At 39.3% G+C, this 25,316-nt stretch overlaps 1 protein-coding gene across 7 annotated transcripts in view; it reads right to left on the bottom strand.

Annotated features, from left to right (window-relative positions):
• The window catches only part of PDE1A (phosphodiesterase 1A), a 371,956-nt gene that overhangs the window by 95,894 nt on the left and 250,746 nt on the right, over positions 1-25,316 (bottom strand). For all 7 annotated transcript variants that reach the window (XM_051849383.3, XM_051849382.3, XM_008258812.5 and 4 more), the window contains one exon: positions 9,183-9,296. In XM_051849383.3, coding sequence (XP_051705343.2) covers positions 9,183-9,296 — 114 coding nt within the window. The remainder of the gene's footprint in view (positions 1-9,182; positions 9,297-25,316) is intronic.

Raw genomic sequence — 25,316 nt, 5'->3', positions numbered from 1 at the left:
TCCTTTGTACATATTTGCTATTACTTTCCCAGGATTTACATTATCAAGTATTGGTATGTTTTTACATTGTTATCTAAATCTTTCATAGGTCACTGAAAACCATCATGTTTTATAGCAATTTCCTGACAAGAATCAGGTATTGAGAGAAGAATCTAAATGAGTCATAGGTTAATTTCTTGTCCCAGTTTTCACTAACACTTCATTCCATGACCTTTGGCAAACCATTTACTTCTACGAGCTTTAGTTCACTCATTAGTAAAATATAGAAAGTAATAATCACTCTGTCAACTTCATAGGATTGTGGTGAGACTAATGTGAGATAATGAAACTAGGAGCCCTTTGAAGATAGTACAAATGTGGGAAATTATTAGTCCAACTAAAAAATCATGATACCATGAAAGCATTAAAATAAGAATGAAAAGATTTATGTCTTTGGAGTAAAAATTGAGAATGATGTGGTGTTAAAAGCTATTAGGTTGGGGCTGGCACTGTGGTGCAGCAAGTTAAGCATTGGCCTGCAATGCCAGCATCCCATCTGGGCACTGGTTCCAGTCCTGGCTGCTCCACTTCCCATCCAGTTCTGTGCTAGTATGCCTGAGAGAGTGACGGAAGATGGCCCAAATCCTTGGGACCCTGCACCCATGTGGGAGACCCAGAAGAAGCTCCTGTATCCTAGCTTCAGCCTGGACCAGCCCTGGCCATCACGGCCACATCAGGAGTGAATCATTGATTGGAAGATCTTTCTGTCTCTCCTCCCTCTATAACTTTCAAATAAATAAATCTTAGGAAAAAAAAAAAAAAAGCTAGCGCGCTCCATCATAAGGATTAAAATTAACTTCCTACCATGAAGCAGATAAGCATTGTGCTTAACTCTCCCCCCCAACAAAACAGCTAATTTTAAATGAAAAATGACTATAGTTTTAGTGTACTATATGTTTAAATGAGTTAGAGATCATGGGGAACTAAGTTGGCAAAACAGGTATGGAGTCATAATTTTCTGGGAAAGGAATATATCAGAAAAAAGGGGAATGAAAATACCATGAAAGAATCTATCAAACGAAAGATGGAACACATAGACAAACCAGATAGTTAGCAATATGCCAATATAAAATGAATGATATGAATGTGTAAATATGCAGATAATTGTAAAGGTAACTTTTTAAGTTTTATACACAAATGCAAAAACATCTGGTTAAGGACAGCTCGTGAGCAACACAGAGCACATGAGACAAATGAAGGAACAAAGAAATTGTAGGAACATCAGGTTCTTAATACATGCATTTTGATCTTTGTTAATTTACAATAACTGTGTAAAGGGGAGAGCATGATGATACAGTGAGTTAAGATGCCTTTTGGGATGGCTGCATCCCTTATGGGAGTGTCTAGGACTGAGTCCTGCCCAGTTATTATGATGCAGCTTCCTGCTGATGTACCTGAGAGGTAGGAGATGATATACTTGGGTTCCTGCCACCCACAGGAGAAACTCAGCTGGAATTCCTGGCTCCTGGCTACAGCATGACCCTGCCCCAGTGTTTCAGGCATTTGTGGAGTGAACCCGCGGATGGAAGATCGAGTTCTTGTCTCTCTCTCCCTCTCTCTCTCTAAATATCTTTTCCATATTTCATTTTCAGGCTGTGCCTTTGCTAGTGAAGTGAGTTTCTTGTAGGAACAATATCATTGGATACTTTTATTTGTTTTTAATCCATTCAGTCAGTGAATGTTTTTTAACTAGGGAACTTAGCTTACCTATCAATAATAAACTTGGATGTAATTAATGACAGTATTGTCATTTAAAAAAATTCTGTTTACTTTGAGTATACTTTTTTTAATACTTGTTTTCATGATTGTAGTTAGCTTTCTGATGCTTCCATATGTAGGACTTCCTTAAGTATCTTTTATAAAGACCAGACTGCTGCTGGTGAATTCCCTCTGATGTTTTGTCTTAGAAAGTCTTTATTTCTTCTTCATTTATCAAGGATAGTTTTGAGGAGTGTTGGATTCTTGGTTAACAGATCATTTCTCTCTGAACTTGGAATGTATCATTTTGCATCCTCTGAAAAAAATCTGCGTTGTCAAATGGGTTCTCCCTTAAATGTGACTTGGCACATTTCTCTGGCAGATTTTAGAATTCTCTTTTTGTGTTGTATTCTTGAGAGTTTAACTATAACGTTGCACAGTGAGATCTTCTCATGTCTCCTTGGAGTCTTGAGGGCATCGGTATGTAGACTGATACCATACCTTAGCTATTATGAATAGTGCTGCTATAAACATGAAGTACAGGTATCTCTTTCATATTATAGATTTTGTTTCTTTTGGATATAGTCTCAGAAATGGGATAGCTGGGTCACATGTTAGATATTACCTTTAGTTTTTTTTGAGGAACCTCTATACTGATCTCCATAACAGCTTTACTAATTTATATTCCTATCAATCGTGTATTAGGATTTACTTTTCTCTACATCCTCATCAGTTTTTTTAATTTTTCATCTTTTTTACTAATAGCCATTGTATTTGAAATGAAATACCTCATTGTGATTTCTATTTGCATTTCTCTGATGACTAATGATACTGAGTGGTTTTATCCATGTGTTTGCAGATCATTTGCATTTCTCTTTTGAAGAATACCTATTTAAATTCTTAGCCTATTTCCTAACTGGATTGTTTTGTTATTAAATTCTTTTAGTTCCTTATATACTCTGGATATCAGTCCTTTATGCATTCTGTTGATTGCTCTGTTGATTTCTTCCTTTGTATACCAGATCTTATTTGAATAAAGTCCTGTTTGTCTAATTCTGCCTCTTTTTTTGCTTGTGCTATTGCTGTCTTATTCAAAAAAACACATTGCCTTTGCCAATGTCTTCAAGTGTTTTTCTTTAATAGTTTCACAGTTTCAGATCTTTTACTTAGATATCTGTTCCATTCTGAGTTGATTTTTATAAAAAGTGAGAGGTGTAAGAGTTTTGTTTCAAACTTCTGCATATGGAAACACATTTTATTGAAGAGATTTTCTCCAGGAATATTCATAGTACCTTTGTCAAAGATAATTGACTGTAGATGCATGGATTTATCTCCAGGGTTTCATTTCTGTTCCATTGGTCTATATGCATGTTTTTATGCAGTACTATGTTGTTTTGGTTACAATAGCCCCATAGTATGTTTTAAAACCCAATATATTATGCACTAGCTTTGTTCTTGTTGCTCAAAAATGTATTTGGTATTCAGCATCTTTTGTGTTTATGAATTTTAGGATTTTTTTTTTCTAATTATATGAAGATTTTGATGAAGATTGCTTTGGGTGGTATGGACATTTAATCTTTTTCTAATCCATGAACATGAAAGTGCCCTTTTTTTTAACATCTTTAATATCTTTCATTAGTGTTTTATAATTTCATTGTAAAAGTCTTTCACATCCTTGGGGCTGGCACTGTGGCGTAATAGGTAAAGCCAATGACTGCAGTGCCAGCATCCCTTAACGTCCTGGCTGCTCCTCTTCCGATCCAGCTCTCTGCTATGGCCTGGGAAAGCAGTAGAAGATGGCCCAAGTCCTTGGGCCCCTGCACCCACGTGGGAGACATGGAGGAGGCTCCTGGCTGCTGGTTTCGGATCAGCTCAGCTCCGGCCATTGTGGCCATCTGGGGAGTAAACCAACAGATGGATGACCTCTCTTTCTCTCTCTCTCTGCCTCTGCCTCTCTGTAACTCTGTCTTTCAAAAAAAAATAAATCTTTTTTTTTTTAAAAAAACTCTTTCACATCTTTGGTTAAATTTATCCGTATTTAAACTTTTTTTGTTTTTGGTAGCTATTGTGAATGAGGTCATGCCTATAAGTTCTTTCTTAGTGAGTTTGCTGTTGGTGTATAAAAATGTTAGTGATTTGGGAGTACTTATTTTGTGTCTTGCAATTGTGCTGAATTTTCTTATCAGTTATAGCAGTCTCTTTGTGGAATCTTTTGATTGCTCTCTATAATATGTCATCTACAAACACAGATAATTTGACTTATCTGTATGACTTTTATCTTTCTCTTGCCTAATGGCTTTGCTAAAACCCTTGCTGGAGTCTCCGTGTGCACAGGTTCTAGTAGCAAGGAGCAATGCCCTGAGTGGCTAGGCAGAGGGGAGAGTGGGGGAAAAGGACAACCCACAGCCCTGAAGAAGTAGACATCCCTACTTCTGGGATTCTGAGACTCAGGTCTCCGAGGTGCTCTGTATGCATGGTGCTTTGAAGAGACTCCTCTGTGGGCTAGGATGCTGGGGTCAGCTGGAACTGTGAGGCAACTGTCTTTCTTGCCACATTTCTATAATGTCTGTGGGACTCCTGAGATGGATATATGAAAGGAACCGTTGGAATGTCAAAGGTGACTCCTTTCTCAAGATGGCGCCACACGGTAGCAGCCTGTTCTCTGAGGGTTGTGGGAGGAGACAATGAGTTCTTTCTCTGAAGTAGAGTGGCCCTGAGTTTTTCTGGTAGCTCTCTTTACTGAGCTCCTACTCTGTCATGACTAAATTTCTCTCTCCTGAGGATTACCCATGCAAGATATGCAATGGGCTCCCCTGCTCACATTTCTTCTGCAGCAGGGATTCCCAGGATCATGGGGCTGGGGCTTTTATGGCCAGCTGGCTTTATTCTCTCGATGCTGCCATCCCTGGCCTCTGTGTCTTCCTGGGTTCCTGTTATTCTCTTACTGAGCTCCAGTGCTCTTCCTCAGGTACTCACAACAATGCCTTCATTGCTTTGGTATTCAGCCATCTTGCCTGCTCCCAGAAAATCTCAGTAGCTTCTCTATGCCTTTACTCCCTTCTTCCATCTTAGAGATTTCCAATGTTATAATATTTGTTCATTTAATCATTTCTCAAAGGTCTTAGATGCTATATTTATTTTTCACTGCCTTTTTTTTTTCTTAGAAGGGAGAATCTGAGTATCTCAAAAGACTTGGCTTGAAATTCAGATAATCTTTCTTCTCCTTGAGCTAGTCTGTTATTGAGTTTTTCAACTGTGGTTTTTAAAACAAACATCTTTTTCTTAAAAAAAAGATGTATTTTATTTATTTGAAAGGCAGAGTGACAGAGAAGAGATCTTCCATCTGCTGATAAACTTCCCAAATGGCTGTGATGGTGGGAGCTTGGCCAGACTGAAGGCAAGAGTCAGGAAGTTCATCCAGGTCTCCCACATGCGTGGCAGGGGCCTAAGTCCGAGTCATCCTCTGCTGCTTTCACGTGAGCATTCGCAGGAAGCTGGCTCAGAAGCAGAACAGCCAGGACTCAAACCTGAGCTCTAATGTGGGGGATGCCAGCGTCGCCGGCAGCAGCTTAACCTGTTACACCACACTGCTGGCCACCCACCTGGTGTTTTTTGTTTACCCACTGAATTCTTCATGCCTAAGATTTCTGTTTGATTCTTTTAGAGATTTGTATCTCTTTGCTCAAGTCCTTATTCAAATCAGGTATTGATTCCCAATTTTGTTAGACTGTCTGCCTGTATTTTATCTTTGAGCATCATTTAAATTCTTTATAACATATTTTCCCCATCTCTTTGGAGTCTATTACTAAAGCACTAGCTTGTTCTTTTGGGGATCATACTGCCTTGTTTTGCAGATTTCCTATCTCCTGATGTTGATATTTACACATCAGTCAGACCAGCAGTCTCTCCCTTTTGAAGAGTGACTTTCATGGTAAAAGGATTTTTCCTAAATGTATCTTTGGGTGCTGGTTCTGTAGGATTTTTAGGATTTAGTTCCAATTGGATGCTGTAGTGCCATCTTTATCTTCTTCCTCTGTAATCAATGGCAGGGGTCTGAGGAGGAGCATCACATTGGCAGACAGCTGGACGGGGCCTAGGTCACAGGGGCACCTGTCCTCAATTTGTAGTGACTGGAAGAATTGGGAACGCTGGGCAGAAGTCTGGCAGGAGAGTACAGTTCCCCACAGTCCCAGTCCTAGGTTTCTATACAATGTCCTGGCTTTCATATATCTTTTCTTCACACAAACACCTGATTACTGTCTCCATGTTGTTTCGCCTGAGACTAGGGAGGAATGGGATGAGCCTCCTATGCTGCAATGATACAGCACAGCTGGAGCCCACCAAGACCAGTGCAGCACGAGGGTATGGCTGAGGCCCATGCACTCAACCACAGGTGATGATGAGTGGATGTAAGTGCGGTCAAGTGGGACCATGGTTCTTCATCTAGCACTGGGGCATGTCTAGGGGCTCTGTGTGCAGGCACTGGCCTGGGCACACCAATTGTTAAGATGTGACCAGTAAGGAATTTTACCGGAAGAACTCTGTTTTCCAGGACATAGTCCTGTGCTCTCTTGGGTGTCCTTCTCCCCAGTGACTGGCATTGTGCCCAGCTGTACGCCCAAGAATGGGAGAGGAGTGATGAAGGCAGTCCCTTGGTCATGCAGGCTGACACTGAGTTGAGTTGCACCTGGGTCTCATGGTTACCAGGGGCTGTACAGACTCAGGGGTTCATGTCAGGCCTGTGCAATGCGGGTGGTGTTTAACATCAAAATGAGTCCATCCCACCAGGGTGCAGTTCTGTGCTTGATCACAGAAGATAGGATCCAGGATTTGGGACTTTATCCACGGCTGGGTCTTACTGTTGGACCCCCGGCACTGCACTTCAAGGCAAAGTCCTAAACTCACATTTCTGTCCTGCACCCCAGTTCCAGAAGTCTTTGTCCACTGTGTGCTAAGCACTTGTCTAAGGAAGGTCCAAGGGCTCAGTCTGTAGTTTCTGGCCTGGGAATAGGGACCTTAGGGTCCTCCTGTCCAATGCTGGGTTTCACCATACGAGAAGGATTGATGCTGAGATTGAAGTCTAAGATCTGGGCTTAATTCCTTGCCAGCCCCCGAGGGGAAGGAAAGACTTCTCTCTCCAAGCTGAACTTTTTAGGGCAATGGAAAGGGTGATATGGGCACTTAATCCTCCCATTCTGTAATGCATCTATTCTTATACTAAAACCTGACTTCTATAGCTCTTGTGACTTGGTGCCTGAGTAACTGTGCACATCAGTGTTTTTGTGTCTGTGTGGGGGAGATGATCACTGGAGTATCTTACTTCTTCCAAGAAAATAAATCTGTATAGAATTTATAATCTAAACAAATGTGCCTTTTTTGTAACTTATGGCTTCAAGGAATCCTTTGGCAGAGGAATTTTGTTCTGGGGATAATGAAGGAACCACCTGTCCAAGACAACATTAACCATGGCCTTTTCTGCCAACTATTAATGTAAATTGTCAGTTATCACAATATTTAAAATATAGTACAGGGAAAGTTCTAAGTTTTGTTGTTTAGTGGGGGAAAAAAAGCAAGCTGAACGACCATATAATATGTTATCTTCCTTGAAGGAAGAAGAAAAAATACAAAAATACAAAGGGATAATAAATGGCTGAAAAGTGGTACAAGGAATTTATAAAAGAATAAATTGGATTGTAGATTGGATCCAGGGTGGAGGCAAGACTGTCATGTAGTTAGTATCTTTTTTTTTTTTTTTTTTTTTTTTTTTTGACAGGCAGAGTGGACAGTGAGAGAGAGAGAGACAGAGAGAAAGGTCTTCCTTTGCCATTGGTTCACCCTCCAATGGCCGCCGCGGCCAGCGCGATGTGACCAGCGCACCGCGCTGATCCGATGGCAGGAGCCAGGAGCCAGGTGCTTTTCCTGGTCTCCCATGGGGTGCAGGGCCCAAGCACCTGGGCCATCCTCCACTGCACTCCCGGGCCACAGCAGAGGGCTGGCCTGGAAGAGGGGCAACCGGGACAGAATCCGGCGCCCCGACCGGGACTAGAACCCGGTGTGCCGGCGCCGCTAGGCGGAGGATTAGCCTAGTGAGCCGTGGCGCCGGCCGTAGTTAGTATCTTTGTCTTGTTCTGATTTTTGAATCATGTTCCCTTTGTTTTGTTGTAAACATCATTTGTGTGTGTGCGTGTGTGTGTGCTGTGTATGTGTACATGTGTGAAGTCCAGTACTCACACATAAGTAAAACTTCATTCCCATCCCTGGTTTAACATTTCTCACCTTCCCCAAGCTCAGGCCTGACACCTGCAGAGGGGGAGGAGTCAGTGGGTATCTCCCCTCTTTGCGCTCCCATTCCCGCTGCTGCTTTCGGTTGTTCAGTAATGTGATGGTAGAGGCAAGATATTACAGGGCCTATGAATCAATAGACATGTGTTTCATTTTTCCTGCCATCTACATTATTTATGCTGAAATATTGGCTGTTCTTTTTTTTACCTCCTGGGGACTTTTTGTGGTCCTTTTGGAGACAACTAAACACACAAGACAGTACCTTGAACATTTTACATGCTCTGATATCTTGACTTCATTTTTATAATTCTTTCTCTGACTCCTTTACCAACAATCATCTCCTTGCAGCCTCTTAGTCACCATCAAGGTCAGTAATCTCTGGAGCTTCAAGAGATCTTTGCATGACCTGCCATGTGGCTTTAAAAAATTGATGGCTTTTAATAAGTCTCAGGTTCTGTGTTATCTATGAATTCACTTGGTAGCCCTGATCAGCCCATCACCCTCATTTTTTTGTTTTTGTTTTTTGAGGTGAGAATTGGGAACAAGTGTCCGTTCTCTAGCAATGCAAACTGACACTGGTCAAATCTAGATGTGCCAAATGTCACCTAAAGGGTAATTGACAAGCTTGAGAGCCGCAGCACTAGGTTAACAACACTGTCCAAATCCTCTTTCCTAGTGTTCTTATCACTAAGCTAATTATGAGGCGAGGTTTGGACAACAGCTAAAAATACACTTGAGACTGCCCCTTCTCGTGCCCTGCAAGGAAGACCTGATATGTATGGGCACATAACACCCTTTCTCAGCAGGAACTCCGAAACATGACACAATAGGAAAAATCTTTCTATCACTAAAAACCAATATAAGCCTATACATGTCTCCGACATTTAAAATCTGGCCTAAGAAAAGTGAGAGGAGAAAGAGAAAAATTAAGTTTTTTCTCTATTTATAACCTTAGCATTTAACTATTTTATGATATTAAAGTATTTGGATTAAAACTTGCATTTTTCAGATTAATTTTAATCTAACCGTATGAAGAAAACCTTTTATGTTTTAGTAGGGTTTGTAGAAACACTCAAATTCTTGTTTGTGATGAAGAGGGGTTAAGAAAGAGGAACAAAGAGGAGAGGAAAAGAAGATAAGAGGAAGAGAGGGTGAAAAACCACCTGGTTTCATCGATATAAACTGCTTCCAACACAGAGGCCGCATATTCAATGTTCTTCTTCAAGTCCACGACGTTGACATCACCTTTTTCCAGCTGCTTCACTAAGCATCTTAATCTGTTTCAAAAAAAATGCCAAAGAGAAAGAGAAAAAAAGATACGTCTTATAACTACATGGCAAAAAAGTATAATATTAAGTACACAAATTGAATACAACTTTAACATCATTACTTCTAGGTCATCAAAAATAACTTTTTAGATTTTTTGGTATAATTAAGATTAATATTTACCACTTCAGCAATTTGTAAAAACTATATTTACCTGTCACTAACATCAAGGGTACACATAGCTAAAGTGCCACCTTTTAAGTAGTCTTCTTGAAAAATGAAACATTACAGACATTCCTAACAACAGAATTCCATGGAGGTTCTGGTTCCTCAGGGTTGTTGCTAGGAGAATATCTAAAGGTGCTATTCTGACTGCCACGAAGCCATTGGTCACTGGATATGGCAATAGAAACAAAGATGAAAGGCAAAAGTTTCCTACACATTTGCTGTAACGAAAAAAATATATGTGTTGAATGTTTTTATTACAAAGGCTTTTTATATGAGAATCCTGGGAAGTATTTTCTCTCATTTTTGCCCATAGGATGATGTGTTCCAGCTCTCGGAGGAATTTGAAAGCATAGGACACAATTGTGTCTAGATTCCTGATTTAGAGAAATGGTGTGTAATTAATACTATTGTTTAAAGTCACTAAATTTGGGGTAATTGTTGTGTAACAATAGATATCCAAAGAGTGACATTGGACAAATTACATCAAACGTGTAATACTTTTGGAACCCTCTATGCATTCAATAGTAAACTAAACGTTTCTGAAAACATTGCCCTCTACTAAGCAGATAAGTAACAAATATTCCTCATTCTTTACTTACAATAGATGTGCAACAGGAAGACAATTTACTTTCCTAAATCATCAGAAAGGATTTAATTGCACACCCATTTACAGGTACTTCCAAAGAGAATAGACTGTCTACTTTGAGGCACTATATTAGAGGCAACCTACCAGATTTTCTGAAAATTTATTTTGGATGATTTCCAGTCAAGGTTTAGAATACAGAGACAAGTTAGGAATTTCAGAAAAGGTGTTTGATATCCCCCCCCACACACAAGAAACACTTTATTTCTCCATGGAAAAAAGTTACATCTATATTAAAACTTCTTTTTCAGGGAGCTGTAAAAGTTTTTACGATCTCCTATTATGGGATAAAATATTAGCAGGCAACATCATTGAAAAATTTTATAGACCCTTAAATGTCAGCAAAGTGTGAAGCAAAGCACAATAAAAATAACAACTAAAACATGTTACTAAGAAAGGAAAAATAGGCCTGGCTTTCAGGCTCATCTGAAACACTGGCTATGGTGCTAACAGAGCAACACATGGAGGGATTCTAGATTTTTGTAGTGCTTTTTGTGACCCCAGAGATTATATTTAGTAAAATTTTTTTATTCTTTAAAGCAAAAGAAAAAAAAATTTTTCCATAGCTCTACAATGGCTTTTTTACTTGTTGAATATTACAATTAGCTGTGAATTAAATCTGTGATTACAGTGAATTTAAATGAAAAATAAACTGTATATATGAGTTATATCAAAATTTTTCCCTTTATATAGGTAAAAATTTTTTTTCAATGGTAAAAAATATATCATCTTATATCCCTCTTGTGAGGGTTGTATGACGTGTTCTAAAAATCGTAAGTACTTAAGATTGTTGCCTCCTGTTTCTAAAGTTCTGCACTCTGTTTATATTTGAGTTAATAATTTTCCACACTAAAAAGTATTTTATTAGTTTCTCTTAAAGCTAGATATGGTCTTGTGATAAAATTTTCAAAACAGTTATTTTGAAGGGGACTAACTCAGCTGGAAGGAGTGGCTTGCCTGCCTTTCCCACCCTGCAATGCCTGCCGTTCCCACCCTGCAATGCTTGGATGCAGAGAAAGCGTCTGGTAGTCCAGCTGGTTTCTGGGGTTATCAGATGAACTGGTAGAAGCTACACTAAGAATGGGAGATAAGTGGCCATGGGCGGAGGGCCTGAACATCATGCTGTGATATTGTACTTGAATGGATTTGCCCACCTCTGGACTTTTTTGAGATACAGTACAACCAATATCACGTTGATTTCTTTAATGCCTAGCTGAATCCAATCCTGACTGATAAATAAAAAAATAATAAATCCAAACAAAGAACTCAAGAATGAAGAAGTCTTCATACAAAACAAGAGGGGGAAGCCCCTTGGAGTCTATACACAGAAGCACATTCTAACTCATAATGGCCTGCAGGGGAATAATCCCATCAGCAACCAAAACCACAACCCTGTGACCTAAAGAGGCTATAATCCTTGCACAATAAATATGCTGTTTCATGGAGACCTCTCAATGTGGTTTGAAAACAAAATATTATTCATTATCATTCCCTCATGAGAGTATAAACCTATAATCCAACACAAGAACTTCTGTGGGGAAAAATATCTCAGAAAATTTTACCATCTGTTAGAATGTCTAAATACACACTGCTCTAACTCTGTAAAAGTGCATCCTCTCACACACGCATACACCTAAACTCACTTTGTTAAGCCAAAAGACTGGATTACATATAATCATTGGGTTAGTATTACTCCTGTTTTCTTCTTTGCCTACACATAACAAGTTTTAATTAATAGCACACAACTCTCCTTCTATAAATCGAAAACAATTATCTAAAGAATATTTATAATTAGAATACTAGGGTAATGAAATGATTCATATAATTATTATCATAATTGTGAATTTGCTTATGTAATCAAGTTGTACATGTGCTATTTCCAGGGATCTTACTTAGGCTAGTATTTCACTTTCTTCATAGATAATATGAGCACAATGACAAACATCTTTATGAATCATTTTCAAATAATCAAACATTTTAAATCAGTAGGTTCTGACATGTTAAGTTTTTACTGAATACATCTGTGTAACTTATTTGTATTATTGAGAAGATACCACTTACCTAATTCATAATATATACCTTTTTAGAGATTTTTCAGAATAGTTTTAAATGTACAAAGCAAAAATTGTGAGATAATACTACAAAGAGTTCCTCTATCACCTTTCACTCCATTTCCTCTACACACATCTCATATTATGTTTGGCACAATTAGTGAACCATACCCAGGTTCCCCTATATTTTTAATCCAAGAATGTTTTATCTTTCCTACCTCTCCCAATATTCTCTGTTCAGATTGAGTTCTTTTTTTTCCTTTAATTTTAGCTCCCACCTAAGGAAGAATATGCCATATTTCCTATGGACAAATTCTCAGAGTTGAAGAAATCACAAAGCCATATGCAACTATAAACAAGTTCCTTTAATTTATTAAAAACTTTTAAAAATAATTATTGGATTTCTTAAAGCCCATGAGAGTATTACAGGCATGGAAAGCCAAAACACTCTGGCAAAAACAAACAAACAAACAAACAAACACACCTAAATGAAAGATCTCCGCGAGTGAGATCCCAGTGAAAAGAACAGGTCATTAAGGAAGGAGGTACCTTTCTCTGAAGGGAGGAGAGAACTTCCACTTTGACTACGACCTTGTCTAAATATGATCAGAGTTGGTGAATTCAAAAGGCTTCCATAGCCTTGGCAACTCATGACAAGAGCCTAGGGGGATTACTGATGCCATAAACAAGAGTGTCAATTTGTTAAGTCAACAACAGGAGTCATTGTGCACTTACTCCTCATGTAGGATCTCTGTCCTTAGTGTGCTGTACATTGTGATTTAATGCTATAACTAGTACTCAAACAGTATTTTTCACTTTGTGTTTCTATGTGGGTGCAAACTGTTGAAATCTTTACTTAATGTATGCTAAACTGATCTTCTGTATATAAAGAGAATTGAAAATGAATCTTGATGTGAATGGAAGGGGGGAGGGAGAGGGAAAGGGGAGGGTTGCGAGTGGGAGGGAAGTTATTGGGCGGGGGGAAGCCATTGTAATCCATATTCTGTACTTTGGAAATTTATATTCATTAAATAAAAGTTAAAAAAATTATTGGATTTCTTTCATTAGAATGTTAAAGCTGAGTGGAAAATAGTGCTCTTAATGTCTGGCTGAGGCATGTGGGTTTTGTTTCCAGACTTTAAGATAAGTATAGTTTCTTGATGTTCTACCCTGAGCAGTTTCAGACTCAGCAGTCTGTGGACTGGGAATTCCGTTGGCTCTTGTGTTTGGTAACAACAAAAATTAGTAGTCATCCTATCAAGCAATATAAACTAACTGTTAATAAGCAAACTATTGTCAGAAAGGTGTTAAGTCAGTTAAATCAATGATTATTTGGAACAAGTTACTACACTCAGGGACACACATGGGGACACATATAAAGGTACACACACAAATATAATGAATGGGAATCTGTGTATGCACCATACTACTTCTCTTCAAGATATTTTCAATCTGGGGGTCGCACCAATTGTTGAAATGCATGTATTTCCCATTACTGCTTTCATTCATTTCTAATTTCCAAGCAAGCTGGTTTAGTCTCAGTTCCTCATAAACCCTCATATCATCTGAGATTCAAGTTCCATTTCTTCCTGGAATTCCTTCCTCCCACATCCCTACCATCGTTAATTGTCTAAATCATGTTTAGTTACCAGTCATTTCCAGGATGCTTCCTTTGAAGATGCTCATTCCTTATGATCTCCCCCTGCTTAGAAACTAAGCCACACTTCATTTATTGCTCACTAACAGCAATGAAATTTCTCTCACTTCTAGTATCATTTCAGCTCTTTTCCTCATTGATCTCTCATTATAGAAAAAATTACTAGGCATGCAAAGAAGTGGGAAATCTGATCAATAATGAAGATCAAAATAAGTCAGGTGAAAATGACCCAAATATGTCAAAGATAATAGGATTAATAGACAAATTTTGAAATTATTAAAATAAGCAACATTATGTCAAATTTTACAACTTAGATGGAGCGAACAATTTTCTTTAAAAAGACAAAGTGCCAAATCTCAAGGAGAAACAAACTGAATTTGCAGTTTTAAGTCTTCACTAAAAATCAGAAGAGGTTAAGTTAAAATAATAGCTATGGGAGCTGGTGCTGTGGTGCAGTGGGATAACCCTGTGGTGCAGCAGGTTAACGCTCTGGCTTGAAGTGCAGCATCCCATGTGGGCGCCGGTTCGAGACTCAGCTGCTCCACTTCTGATCCAGCTCTCTGCTGTGGCCTGGGAAAGCAGTAGAAGATGGCCCAAGTCCTTGGGCTCCTGCACCTGCATGGGAGACCCAGAAGATGATCCTGGCTTTAGATGGGTACAGCTCCAGCCGTTGCTGCCAGTTGGGGAGTGAACCAGTGGATGGAAGACATCTCTCATTCTCTCTCTGCCTCTCCTCTCTGTGTAATTCTGACTTTCAAATAAATAAATATTTTAAAAAATAATAGCTATGCTGCATATTAACATTAAAATATGACCATAATCAGCAGCACATGGAATCACATGTTGGGAGCTGTCAGAACAAGAAGCCATGATGTCATTTTCAGTAACTCTTGCTTCTTTGGAATCTAAAACAACAAAAAATTGTGGGGAGCAACTGGGAGCAACTCGGACTAGACTAAGTTACTGGAATTAAGACTTATTCTATGCATCTGCTCTCCCACAATATGGCGCTGAGAAGGGAAACAGCTTCTACACAGCTGCCTCCAGTTCAACCAATAAACTGTGGGACCTGCTCCTGATTGGAGGAGAGCAGCATACTCGGCGTGTGGGTAGCAGAGTTGGGATTGGTGGAAGAGGACTATAAAGGAGGAGAGAGACGGCATGCATCAGGAACATCTAAGGGGAACACCTGTGCAGCCCCCGAGAGAGCCGGCTGGAGGTGTGCCGCTCCCCTGCGGAAGTGGGGAATGTGGCAGGGGGAACCGCCCTTCCACGGAGGTGGAAGGGATGGTAGCCAACCCGGGAAGGACCAGTAGCCAACCCGGGAAGGACCAGCAGCCAACCCGGGAAGGACCAGCAGCAAACCCGGGGAAGGCGGAGCAGACAAAAGAACAGCGCAGGGTCCTGTGTCGTTCCCCAACGAAGATGGGGAGCGACAAAAATGAATCCAACAACCCATTACATAACAAAATGATCTTGTCCACTTTACTCACCAATGCTCAGGGAATTAAGATCTAACAACAGGGGCCGGTGATATGGTGTAGTAGGCTAAGCCTCTACCTGTAGCACCGGCATCCAATGTGGGCACCAGTTTGTGTCCAGCATCTTTGCTCAAGGCAGTGAAAGATGGCCCAGTGCCTGGGCACATGTACCTGCGTGGGAGACCTGGAGAAAGCTCCTGGCTCTGGGCTTCAGACTGGCCCAGCTCTGGCTATTGCAGCTGTTTGGGGAGTCAACCAGCTGGTGAAGGACTGTTCTGTCTTTCCTTCTCTCTGTAACACTATCCCTCAGATAAATAAATAAAATCTTTAAAAAAGACCTATCAGTAGTCTAAAAAGCAGGGAATCGGTTATAGATTTAAAGTATTTTTAGACCTTTTTCTTAGTATATATATTTGTAAAGCTCTACAATAGCTTTATTTTATGGGATAAATAATCTCCCCCCCCCAAAAAAAAATTATATCATGGAAGAAAATGGAGGGAAATGGAATCAAGAGTAAAATGTACAGCATGAGGACTATAATTACTAGTATATTATATACTGGAAACTGACTAAGAAAGCAGATCTTATGTATCTTAAAAATCTGAGGGAAGCAGGGTAGGGGGATCTCCCATTCACTGGTTTACTCCCCAAGTGCACACAACAGCTAGGTTCCAAAAACTCAATTCACGATTCCAACACAGGTGGTTGAGACTCAAGTACTTTAGCTATTATGTGTTGCCACTAAGATGCATTAGTAGGAAACAAATTTGAAGAGCTGAGAATCAAACCAGGCACTCGATATGCAATAAAAGCATTCCAGGTGGCATCTTAAACTCTAAGCCACTAAGGAAGATAGTTTGGAGATACCTCATAAATCTGAATGTAGCTCTACCAGACAACCCAGCCATCCCATCCCACTCCTCGGAATTTACCTAAGGGAAATTAAATTGGCAAATAAAAGAGCTATCTGAACCTCCATTTTTATTGCAGCTCAATTCACATTAATTAAGACATGGAATTAACCTAAAAGCCCACAAACAGAAGCATGGATAAAGAAATTATGGGATATGTACTCTATAGAATACTACACAGTGGTAAAATAAAATGAAATCCAGTCATTTACAACAAAATGGAGAAATCTGGAAAAACACTATGCTGAGTGAAATAAGCCAGTCCCAAAGGGACAAATATCATATGTTCTCCCTGATCTGGGACAACTAACTGAGCACCTAAAAGGAAACCTGTAGAAGTGAAACTGACACTATGAGAAACAATGCCTTGATCAGCCCTTGTCCTGACTGTCAAGGATCAACTTACTATTTTATTCTTTTTAGTATTTTATTTTTCTACTTAATACCATTGGTTGAACTCTTTAACACAAAATTATTCTTAGGTGTTTAAATCCAACTGAAAATTAATCACTGTTAAAAATAAGAGTGGGAATAAGAGAGGGAGGAGATATACAGTTCGGTACGCATTCCCTCAGACTTACCCCTTAGGGTAAAGCTAAAAACTTGCCATGGGACTCCAAATCCCATTAAATTGACAAGTACCAATACCATCTTACTAGTTAAAGTGATCCATTTAAGTTCATAACTGATGATAAAGATAGGATTAAGTTCAAAAGGATCACATAAATAAGACTAGTGTCTGCTAATACTAACTGATAGAATTAAAAAGAGGAGAACCATCCAACATGGGAAGTGGGATACACAGCAGACTCATAGAATGGCAAAAGCCCTAAAAACACTCTGGCCTCAGAATCAGCCCTTAAGGCATTCAGATCTGGCTAAAAAGCCCACAAGAGTTTCTCAGGCATGGAAAGCCAAGGCACTGTGGCAAAAAATGACCTAAATGAAAGATCTCTGAGTGAGATTCCAGTGGAAAGAATGGACCATCAAAGAAGGACATACCTTTCTCTGAAGGGAAGAGAGAACTTCCACTTTGACTATGGCCTTGTCTAAATAAGGTTGGTGTTTGTGAACTCAAGAGGCTTCCATAGCCTTAGCAGCTCATGACAAGAGCCTCAAGTCATTACTGACATCATAAATAAGAGTGTCATTTTTTTTTTTTTTGGACAGGCAGAGTGGACAGAGAGAGAGAGACAGAGAGAAAGGTCTTCCTTTGCCGTTGGTTCACCCTCCAATGGCAGCTGCGGCTGGTGCGCTGTGGCCAGCGCACTGCGCTGATCCGAAGCCAGAAGCCAGGTGCTTCTCCTGGTCTCCCATGGGGTGCAGGGCCCAAGCTCTTGGGCCATCCTCCACTGCACACCTGGGCCACAGCAGAGAGCTGGCCTGGAAGAGTGGCAACCGGGGCAGAATCCGGCACCCTGACTGGCTAGAACCCAGGGTGCCGGTACCACAGGCAGAGGATTAGCCTATTGAGCTGCACCGCCAGCCAAGAGTGTCAATTGTTAACAACAGGTATCACTGTGCACTTGCTCGCCATGTAGGACCTCTGTCCTTAATGTGTTGTATTATGAGAATTAACAGTAAAACTAGTCTTCAAATAGTACTTTATACTTGTGCGTCTGTGTGGGTGCAAACTGTTGAAATCTTTACTTAGCATAGAGTTGATGTTCTGTATATAAAGATAATTAAAAATGAATCTTAATGAAGAATGGGATGGGAGAGGGAGTGGGAGATGGGATGATTTATGGATGGGAGGGTGGTTGGGAAGGAAGAACCGCTATAATCCAAAAGTTGTACTTTTGAAATTTATATTTATTAAAGTTTTCTATTTAAAAAACACTCTAAGCTGAATATCTGCCCCAGATTTTACTACCACTTCCCCCAAATGTAATTATGTGAAATAATGGATAATTTGCTTGACTATAGTAATCACTTATACATTAATTTATGTGTTTATTTATATATGTAGTTGGATTTCTTAAAAATATATAATAAAAATAGCATGGCAAATATACTGGCTTTAAAAAATGCTTACAATTTGCATTAAAAGTTGCAAAATAATCCCATTGGGACAGAATTCAATCATCCTTCAGTATTTATTGGGGTATTGGTTTCCAGGACTCCTACAGATACCAAAATCTCAGATAGTCAAATCGCTATATGGTATCTGCATATAACCTGTATACACCCTCCTACATATGTTAAATCCTCTCTAGATTACACATAAAACCTACCATAATGTGAATGTTATCTAAATTATTGAGATACTGCATTGTTTGGGGAATACTTAACAAGAAAAAGAAGTTTTCACAAATTTGGTATTGATATAATTCACTTTTTTCTGATTATTTTTGAGTCAAGGTTGGTTGAATCAAATAAGCAGAACCCACAAATATGGAGGGATGACTATAAATGATGGAAAAGTATGCTTTTTTTAAAAAAATATAAAGGTATGCATAATCTTTCTTTTCTCCAAAAATCACAATTTAGTTAAACTATTACTTTAAGAGATACTGACTTTTAAAAATATGATCAGAGGGGATGGTGCCTTGGCTCACTTGGTTAATCCTCTGCCTGTGGCGCTGGCATCCCATATGGGCACCGGGTTCTAGTCTCAGTTGCTCCTCTTCCTGTCCAGCTCTCTGCTGTGGCCCTGGAGGGCAGTGGAGGATGGCCCAAGTGCTTGGGCCCCTACACCTGCATGGGAGACCAGGAGGAAGCACCTGGCTCCTGGCTTCGGATTGGCGCAGCTCTGGCAGTTGCAGCCAATTGGGGTGTGAACAAACGGAAGGAAGACCTCTCTCTCTCTCTCTGTCTTTCTTCTCTATATGTAACTCTGACTTTCAAATAAATAAATAAAATCTTTAAAAATAATAAAAATATGTTCAGAAATGAACATTGTATAATTCATAAAAAGTTGAAAAATTCCTTTTAGGCATTAGATACAAACATTCAATGAGTTAGCAATGTTTTTAATATCCATGTATTCCTCCTTAGAGACAAAACAAAAACAAAAATAAGAACAAATTGACTCCAAAGAAGGAAGCAACTATTTGTGCTGGGTAAATGCTACCCCTCTGAAATACCATGAACCATGTAGATTCAAGGACTTCCTTTTAAATATTAGATGTTTCAATAAATATATATTGAAATTTAATATACAGGAATTTATCTAAAGCTATGTGTTCTAATGAAGAAAATTAGTGACTATCAACTATTAGTAAAGTGCTTATACCAGGAAACAAGGGTAGGAATAGGTTACACACATGGCAGACCCATAGCTTCATGTCTTATGTCATTCTCTTGGATTCATATGTAGCATTTAACACAGGTAGTCACTCTGCACTAAGTATTTTTCATTTGTCTTTTGGATCTATTCTTCTGGTCTCTTGCCCTGAGAGACTGACATGCAGAGGCTACATCAGGGATCCAGTTGAATTTCACAAATGGGAACATCATTGGAGATAGGAGGAAAGGAGAAGAGAGAAATCGGCACATTATTCTTCTGTTTTTGTCTAAAAACAATCCCCTCCATAGGGGATCACTTGTTAGACAGTCCTCTCATAGTTTTCCTTCTATATTTCTCTCTCTCCATATCTCTTGCCTTTGTCTTTGGGTAGCTGCAGAATCTAGAGGGACAAACCCATAATACTTCAGGTCTGGTAATGTTAACACACAACTGAAGTTCCATGTTACCAGCCCAGAAGTGGTGGATTCTCCTGAGTGGTTCCTCGAACGCCACACAATTTTAAATACTCCCATTAATTACTCCTCAAACTACTGATTTTGACTGTGCTATCTTTTTGTCAAAAATCTGTAACACAACCTACAACATTATTGCCACATACCAAAGACCTTCAGTACAGACCTTCAGTACAGACCTATCGGTTTGTTGAAAATACTGTAGAGACGGGGTTTTAAAGTCAAGGGGGTTACAGTAACAGCATACTATTTGGAAGTATACTTTTTCCTTTAGAAAGAACTATAAAAACTATATACTGAGATTAATTACTTCTGGAGAATTGATGGCTGCATTTTAACAATAACAAAATGAATTTTAACGACATAGTTCCCAATATTCTGCTTACAAAACACATGACTTAGATGTTACGTCCTTCACTTGTGGTTTTAGAGCCAATGTTCACAACAAACATAAATGACTGAAAAATAGCACAATGTCCAACTTCATCTTGAATTGAAAATAAAGATTTTTGAAAGGGTGCAAAATATTCCAATCATGAATTCAGAGTGATATTGAGTCCAGTTTTTCTAGGCATTTTTAAGCAGATGTAACACCAATCAAAGAAACTTGGATTTAGCAAGAAAATTAAATACATACTTACTCATTGCCTATTCGCTGCTCATGTACTGAACTGACTGAAAACAAGCACACATTTTTGTTTTGAGGTATATGCAAAAATGAAACATATTAAGTGAAACAAAGAAAGTGAAATATGAGGAAACACTAAAACATGAGTGGAATAATGTATAATGACTAAATTTATCACGTATTTCTTTTTACAAAATCAGAAGAGAGAAAAATATTTTCCTATGACTTTTGTAAAACTACCCAAAATGTGACTGAGAAAGAATGAAAGGGAGCAGACAGGAGATGGGTAGGTCAAGAGTCCCAAGGGACAGGGCTGACTCAGAAGTAAGAAGGAGCTAAAAAACAGCAATGTCTGTGACAGTGTAAGCTGAGCAAAGCAATCTCAGCACCAGGTCAATGAAAATAACACTGAACTGTTTAAAAGTGGTGTCTAATTTATCTAGGGTGCTGTAACAAAATGACCATATACTGAATGTGACTTATAAACAACAGAAATTGCTTTACATATATATATATATATATATATAGAGAGAGAGAGAGAGAGAGAGATTTATGTGTGTGTGTGTGTGTTGTTTATTTGAAAGGCAGAAAGAGAAAGAGAGAGACAGAGAGAGAGAGACACACAGAGAGAGACAGAGAGAGAGAGACAGAGAGAGAGAGAGATCTTCCAGCTTCTGGCTCACTCCCCAAATGGCCACAATGGCCAGAGTGGGGCTGATCCAAAGCCAAGAGTCAGGAACTTCTTCTTGGTCTCCCACTTGGGTACAGGAGACCAAGCACTTGTGGTATCTTTTGCTTTCCCAGACACACTACCAGGGAGCAGGATCAGAAGTGGGGCAGCTGGGACTTGAACCAGTTCCCATACAGGATGCTGACACTGTAGGTGGTGGCTTAACCAGCTGCACCACAGTGCTAACCCATCAGAAATTTCTTTCTCACAGTTGTGGAGTATGAGAAATCTGTGACCAGGATGTTGGCAGATTCAGTAACTAGAGTGGGCCCTCATCAAGTTTCATAGTGGCTGTCTTCTCACCATAACCTCATATGGAAGGAGTGAATGAGCTTCCTTGAGCCTCTCTTACATGGGCACTATTGATCTAATCACCTCGCAAAGGCCCTGCATCCTCGCATCATCACCTTGTCAGAGGCAGGTTGGGATTTCCGCGTTCAGATTGGGGGGCGGGAGAAGTAGGGAAGACACAAATATAGCAGGTAACTTGGGACATTTGCTCTTAACTACTGCAGTATCATGCAGGCTCCAAAAATACACTGAGAAGGAAAAGCATATAAAAATAGATTTTCAGAGAACTATGCATACAAAAACATAGAACTACAGAGAGAAAAGTCAACATGGAATTTTTCCAATTACAATAGATTGCACAACACGAAAATTCTGTAAACAGAAATATTTCCATGGAAGACACTATCAGAGAGCAGAGAAGTACTCTGTCATTCTTGACACTCAAGGAGAGGAAAAATGAGTCATTTAAAGAAGAGTCTCCTGTAAGGCCAGTCTTCCTCCACACACTTTGGAAAAATAAGCAGGCAAAATTGAGTTCAAATGAATTGATTGAGAAGATGGCTTTTATTGTGATGATTATTGTTGTATTTGTAAAATAATTTTATCCCTCTGATTTAAGTGATTCTCTCTCTCATCTGTTCATATGAATACCTTGGCTTCAAGACACCACCAAAATTGGATGAGAAAAACTTCATGTTTGATTTTACAGAATTTGCTATGCCTCTGGAATGTAACTTTCATATCCATAATCTCTCAGGATCACTGTAAATAATTCCCACTTCACTAAATCTTAGGAGTGTTACACTGACATTGACAATGGCAATTCTGAGAGTGTATCATGGAATACCTACTGAGTCACAAATTTAGTACAGCTGAACAATGGGATAAAAAAATAAATAAAACACTCCCGAATTGAATCAGTCACTGCATAACTAGACAAAGAAAACAACTCTGATCTAAGACTAAGAATTCAGTTCTTGGAACAGTTCCTTGTATGATGGGAGATAATAAAACAACCAGGGAAATAAGCAACTGCAGGAACTTCTCAAGGGTCAGAGGAGGAGAGTTGGTTTACCAAACTATAAAAACTCTGGGGGTTCTGACAGAGGAGAGAGGTACCAGAGGGCCTGTCCGAGGGGAATCTTGCATTACAGAAAAGGGAAGCTGACGTAAGGGGAGGCTTCTGGGAGGAAGGGAGAGAGGGAGAAAAGAACCTGGATTTTCCCTTCCTCCTCACCTATCCCGGATCTCCTGACTGTTTCTTCCATTTGCCAAATCCGGCCAGTTGGCAGCTGACACAGGAACCTGAGAAATTCAGATGCGGGTGCTACAAAGCACAGCAGACCAGGGATACAGCAAGGAATCAATCCAAGGGCAAACAGACTCAGAATCATAGCACACAGTAGTTAGAGAGCATCAGCAATTTTCTTCTGAGATTTGGTAAATCAGGCATAAAGGTGAGTGTATGTCCTCTCTGTCATATTAGGGGCAAAGCAAACCAAGGTTTATATGGAGAACTGTATTTAGTTCACCTCATTATTTGCTGTTGACTATGGAAGCTATTTGTTAACTTGGAGACTTTCGTTTGGTAAGGATGAAAATAATTCCTATCTGGTGAAACAGACTTCACAAGTTCATGACCTCGTTAGTCATTAGCCAGTTTTGAATCTAACCCTGCAATTTTTTCAGAACACTATCTATGTATACCTTCCTAAATGTCCTTTGAACCTGTCACTGATCTCCATCATTACTGCTAATGGTTTAAATAAAAACTTCGACACATGTTCAAATTATAGTTGCAATAAAAGTCATGCAAATTTAATTTTGAAATACATTTTGAGAATCATATTTTTTAAAAGTAGTGACAATGTTGGTAAAACAGCCTCAGTATGTAAAAAACCCTCAGTATGTATAATAACAAATAATGCCCTTAACTCTGGAGAGGGAGTCAAGAAAAATGTTTTCTTTCCTTCCCTCTTCTCTCCCTTCCAACACACCTCTCTCGTTTCTTTCTTTCCTTCCTGTTGGCATTTTCGCCTTTTTTCACTCTTTCGCCTTGTCTGTTTGCCTGCTTTTTCTTTCTCTCAGAACTGATAGACATGGATCTCCTGAGATCCTAGAGTATAGATGAGAAGTCAGCAAAAATTGGTTTTAGGAGGAATGCACTGGATAGCAACTTACTGGAGAATGAGCTCTTTCCCAGCAGATCCACAGAGCAGTAGTTCATAATCCATTTTGTTTTCAAGAAAAATAGTATATATATATGTGTGTGTGTGTGTGTGTGTGTATACATATATATGAAGTAAATATGACAGTGTTAAAATTGTTAAATCTTAAAATTTTAAAAATGTAATATATATGAGTCAAATTGATATTTTGAGATTTGGTTATTTTTTATAGCCCTTGTCTATACTCTTGAGGAACAGTGGTTTTTCTTACTATTTGTTGAATTCTTAATTAGGGAAAGGTTAAATTCATAGTTATAAAGTAAATTGAGAATACATAATTGCAAAGATTAAATGAGAAATAAGAAAGGAAGGGGGGAGGGTGGAAGGGTTGGGTGAGAAGTATCATTATGTTCTTAAAATCATATATATGAAATATATTAAATTTGTTCACTTTATATAAATAAAAATTATTTCAAAAGGGAAAAAGCACTTCTAGGAGCACAAAGGAAAAAGAAATGTCAAATTGTATACTATAAATATGTATTAATAAAATATTTAGAGGGGCTGGTGCTGTGGCACAGTGGGTTAGTCCACCACTTGCAGAGCCACGATTCCTTTTCAGAGTGTATGGTTCTATTACTAGATGCTCTAATTCCCATTTTGCTCCTTACTAATGTACCTGGGAAAGCAGCATAGGATAGTCCAAGTGCTTAGGGCCCACCATGGAGTTTCTTGCTCCTGGCCTCAGCCAGGTCAAGCCATGACTATTGCAGTCATTTGGGGAGTGAACCAGCAGATGGAAGTTCTCTCTATCACCCTTCTCTTACAACTTCCCCTCCCCCTTCCCTTTATCACTCTTTCAGAGTAAATCTTTAAATAAAATAGAATATTTGGGACATGCTCAATTGGACTTGCCCCAAATGGTGGAGTTAGAAACGTGCCAGGGGATTCCAATACAATCCCATCAAGGTGGTTTGTACCAATGCCATCTCACTAGTCCAAGTGATCAATTTCAGTTCACAATTGATCACACTGATAGGTCTAAGAGTCAAAGGGATCACACAAACAAGACTAGTGTCTGCTAATACTAACTGATACAATAAAAAAGGGACAGAACAATCCAACATGGGAAGTGGGATACACAGCAGACTCATAGAATGGCAGATGTCCTAAACAGCATTCTGGCCTCAGAATCAGCCCTTAAGGCATTCAGATCTGGCTGAAAAGCCCATGAGAGTATTTCAGGCATGGAAAGCCAAGACACTGGCAAAAAAAAAAAAAAAAAAAAAAAAAAACACCTAAATGAAAGATCTCCGTGAGTGAGATCCCAGTGGAATAAACAGGTCATCAAAGAAGGAGGTACCTTTCTCTGAAGGGAGAAACTTCCACCTTGACTATGACCCTGTCTGAATAAGATCGAAGTCAGCGAACTCTAAAGGCTCCCATAGCTTTGGCAACTCATGACTAGAGCCTAGGGAGATTACTGAAGCCATAAGCAAGAGTGTCAAATTGTTAAGTCAACAACAGGAGTCACTGTGTA

Source organism: Oryctolagus cuniculus, chromosome 3 (assembly GCF_051225735.1).
Source record: "Oryctolagus cuniculus isolate XC-2025 breed Fujian yellow rabbit chromosome 3, ASM5122573v1, whole genome shotgun sequence".
Taxonomy (NCBI): domain Eukaryota; kingdom Metazoa; phylum Chordata; class Mammalia; order Lagomorpha; family Leporidae; genus Oryctolagus; species Oryctolagus cuniculus.
Note: the sequence above shows the minus strand (reverse complement) of the source record. Positions and strands in the feature narration are given on the sequence as shown.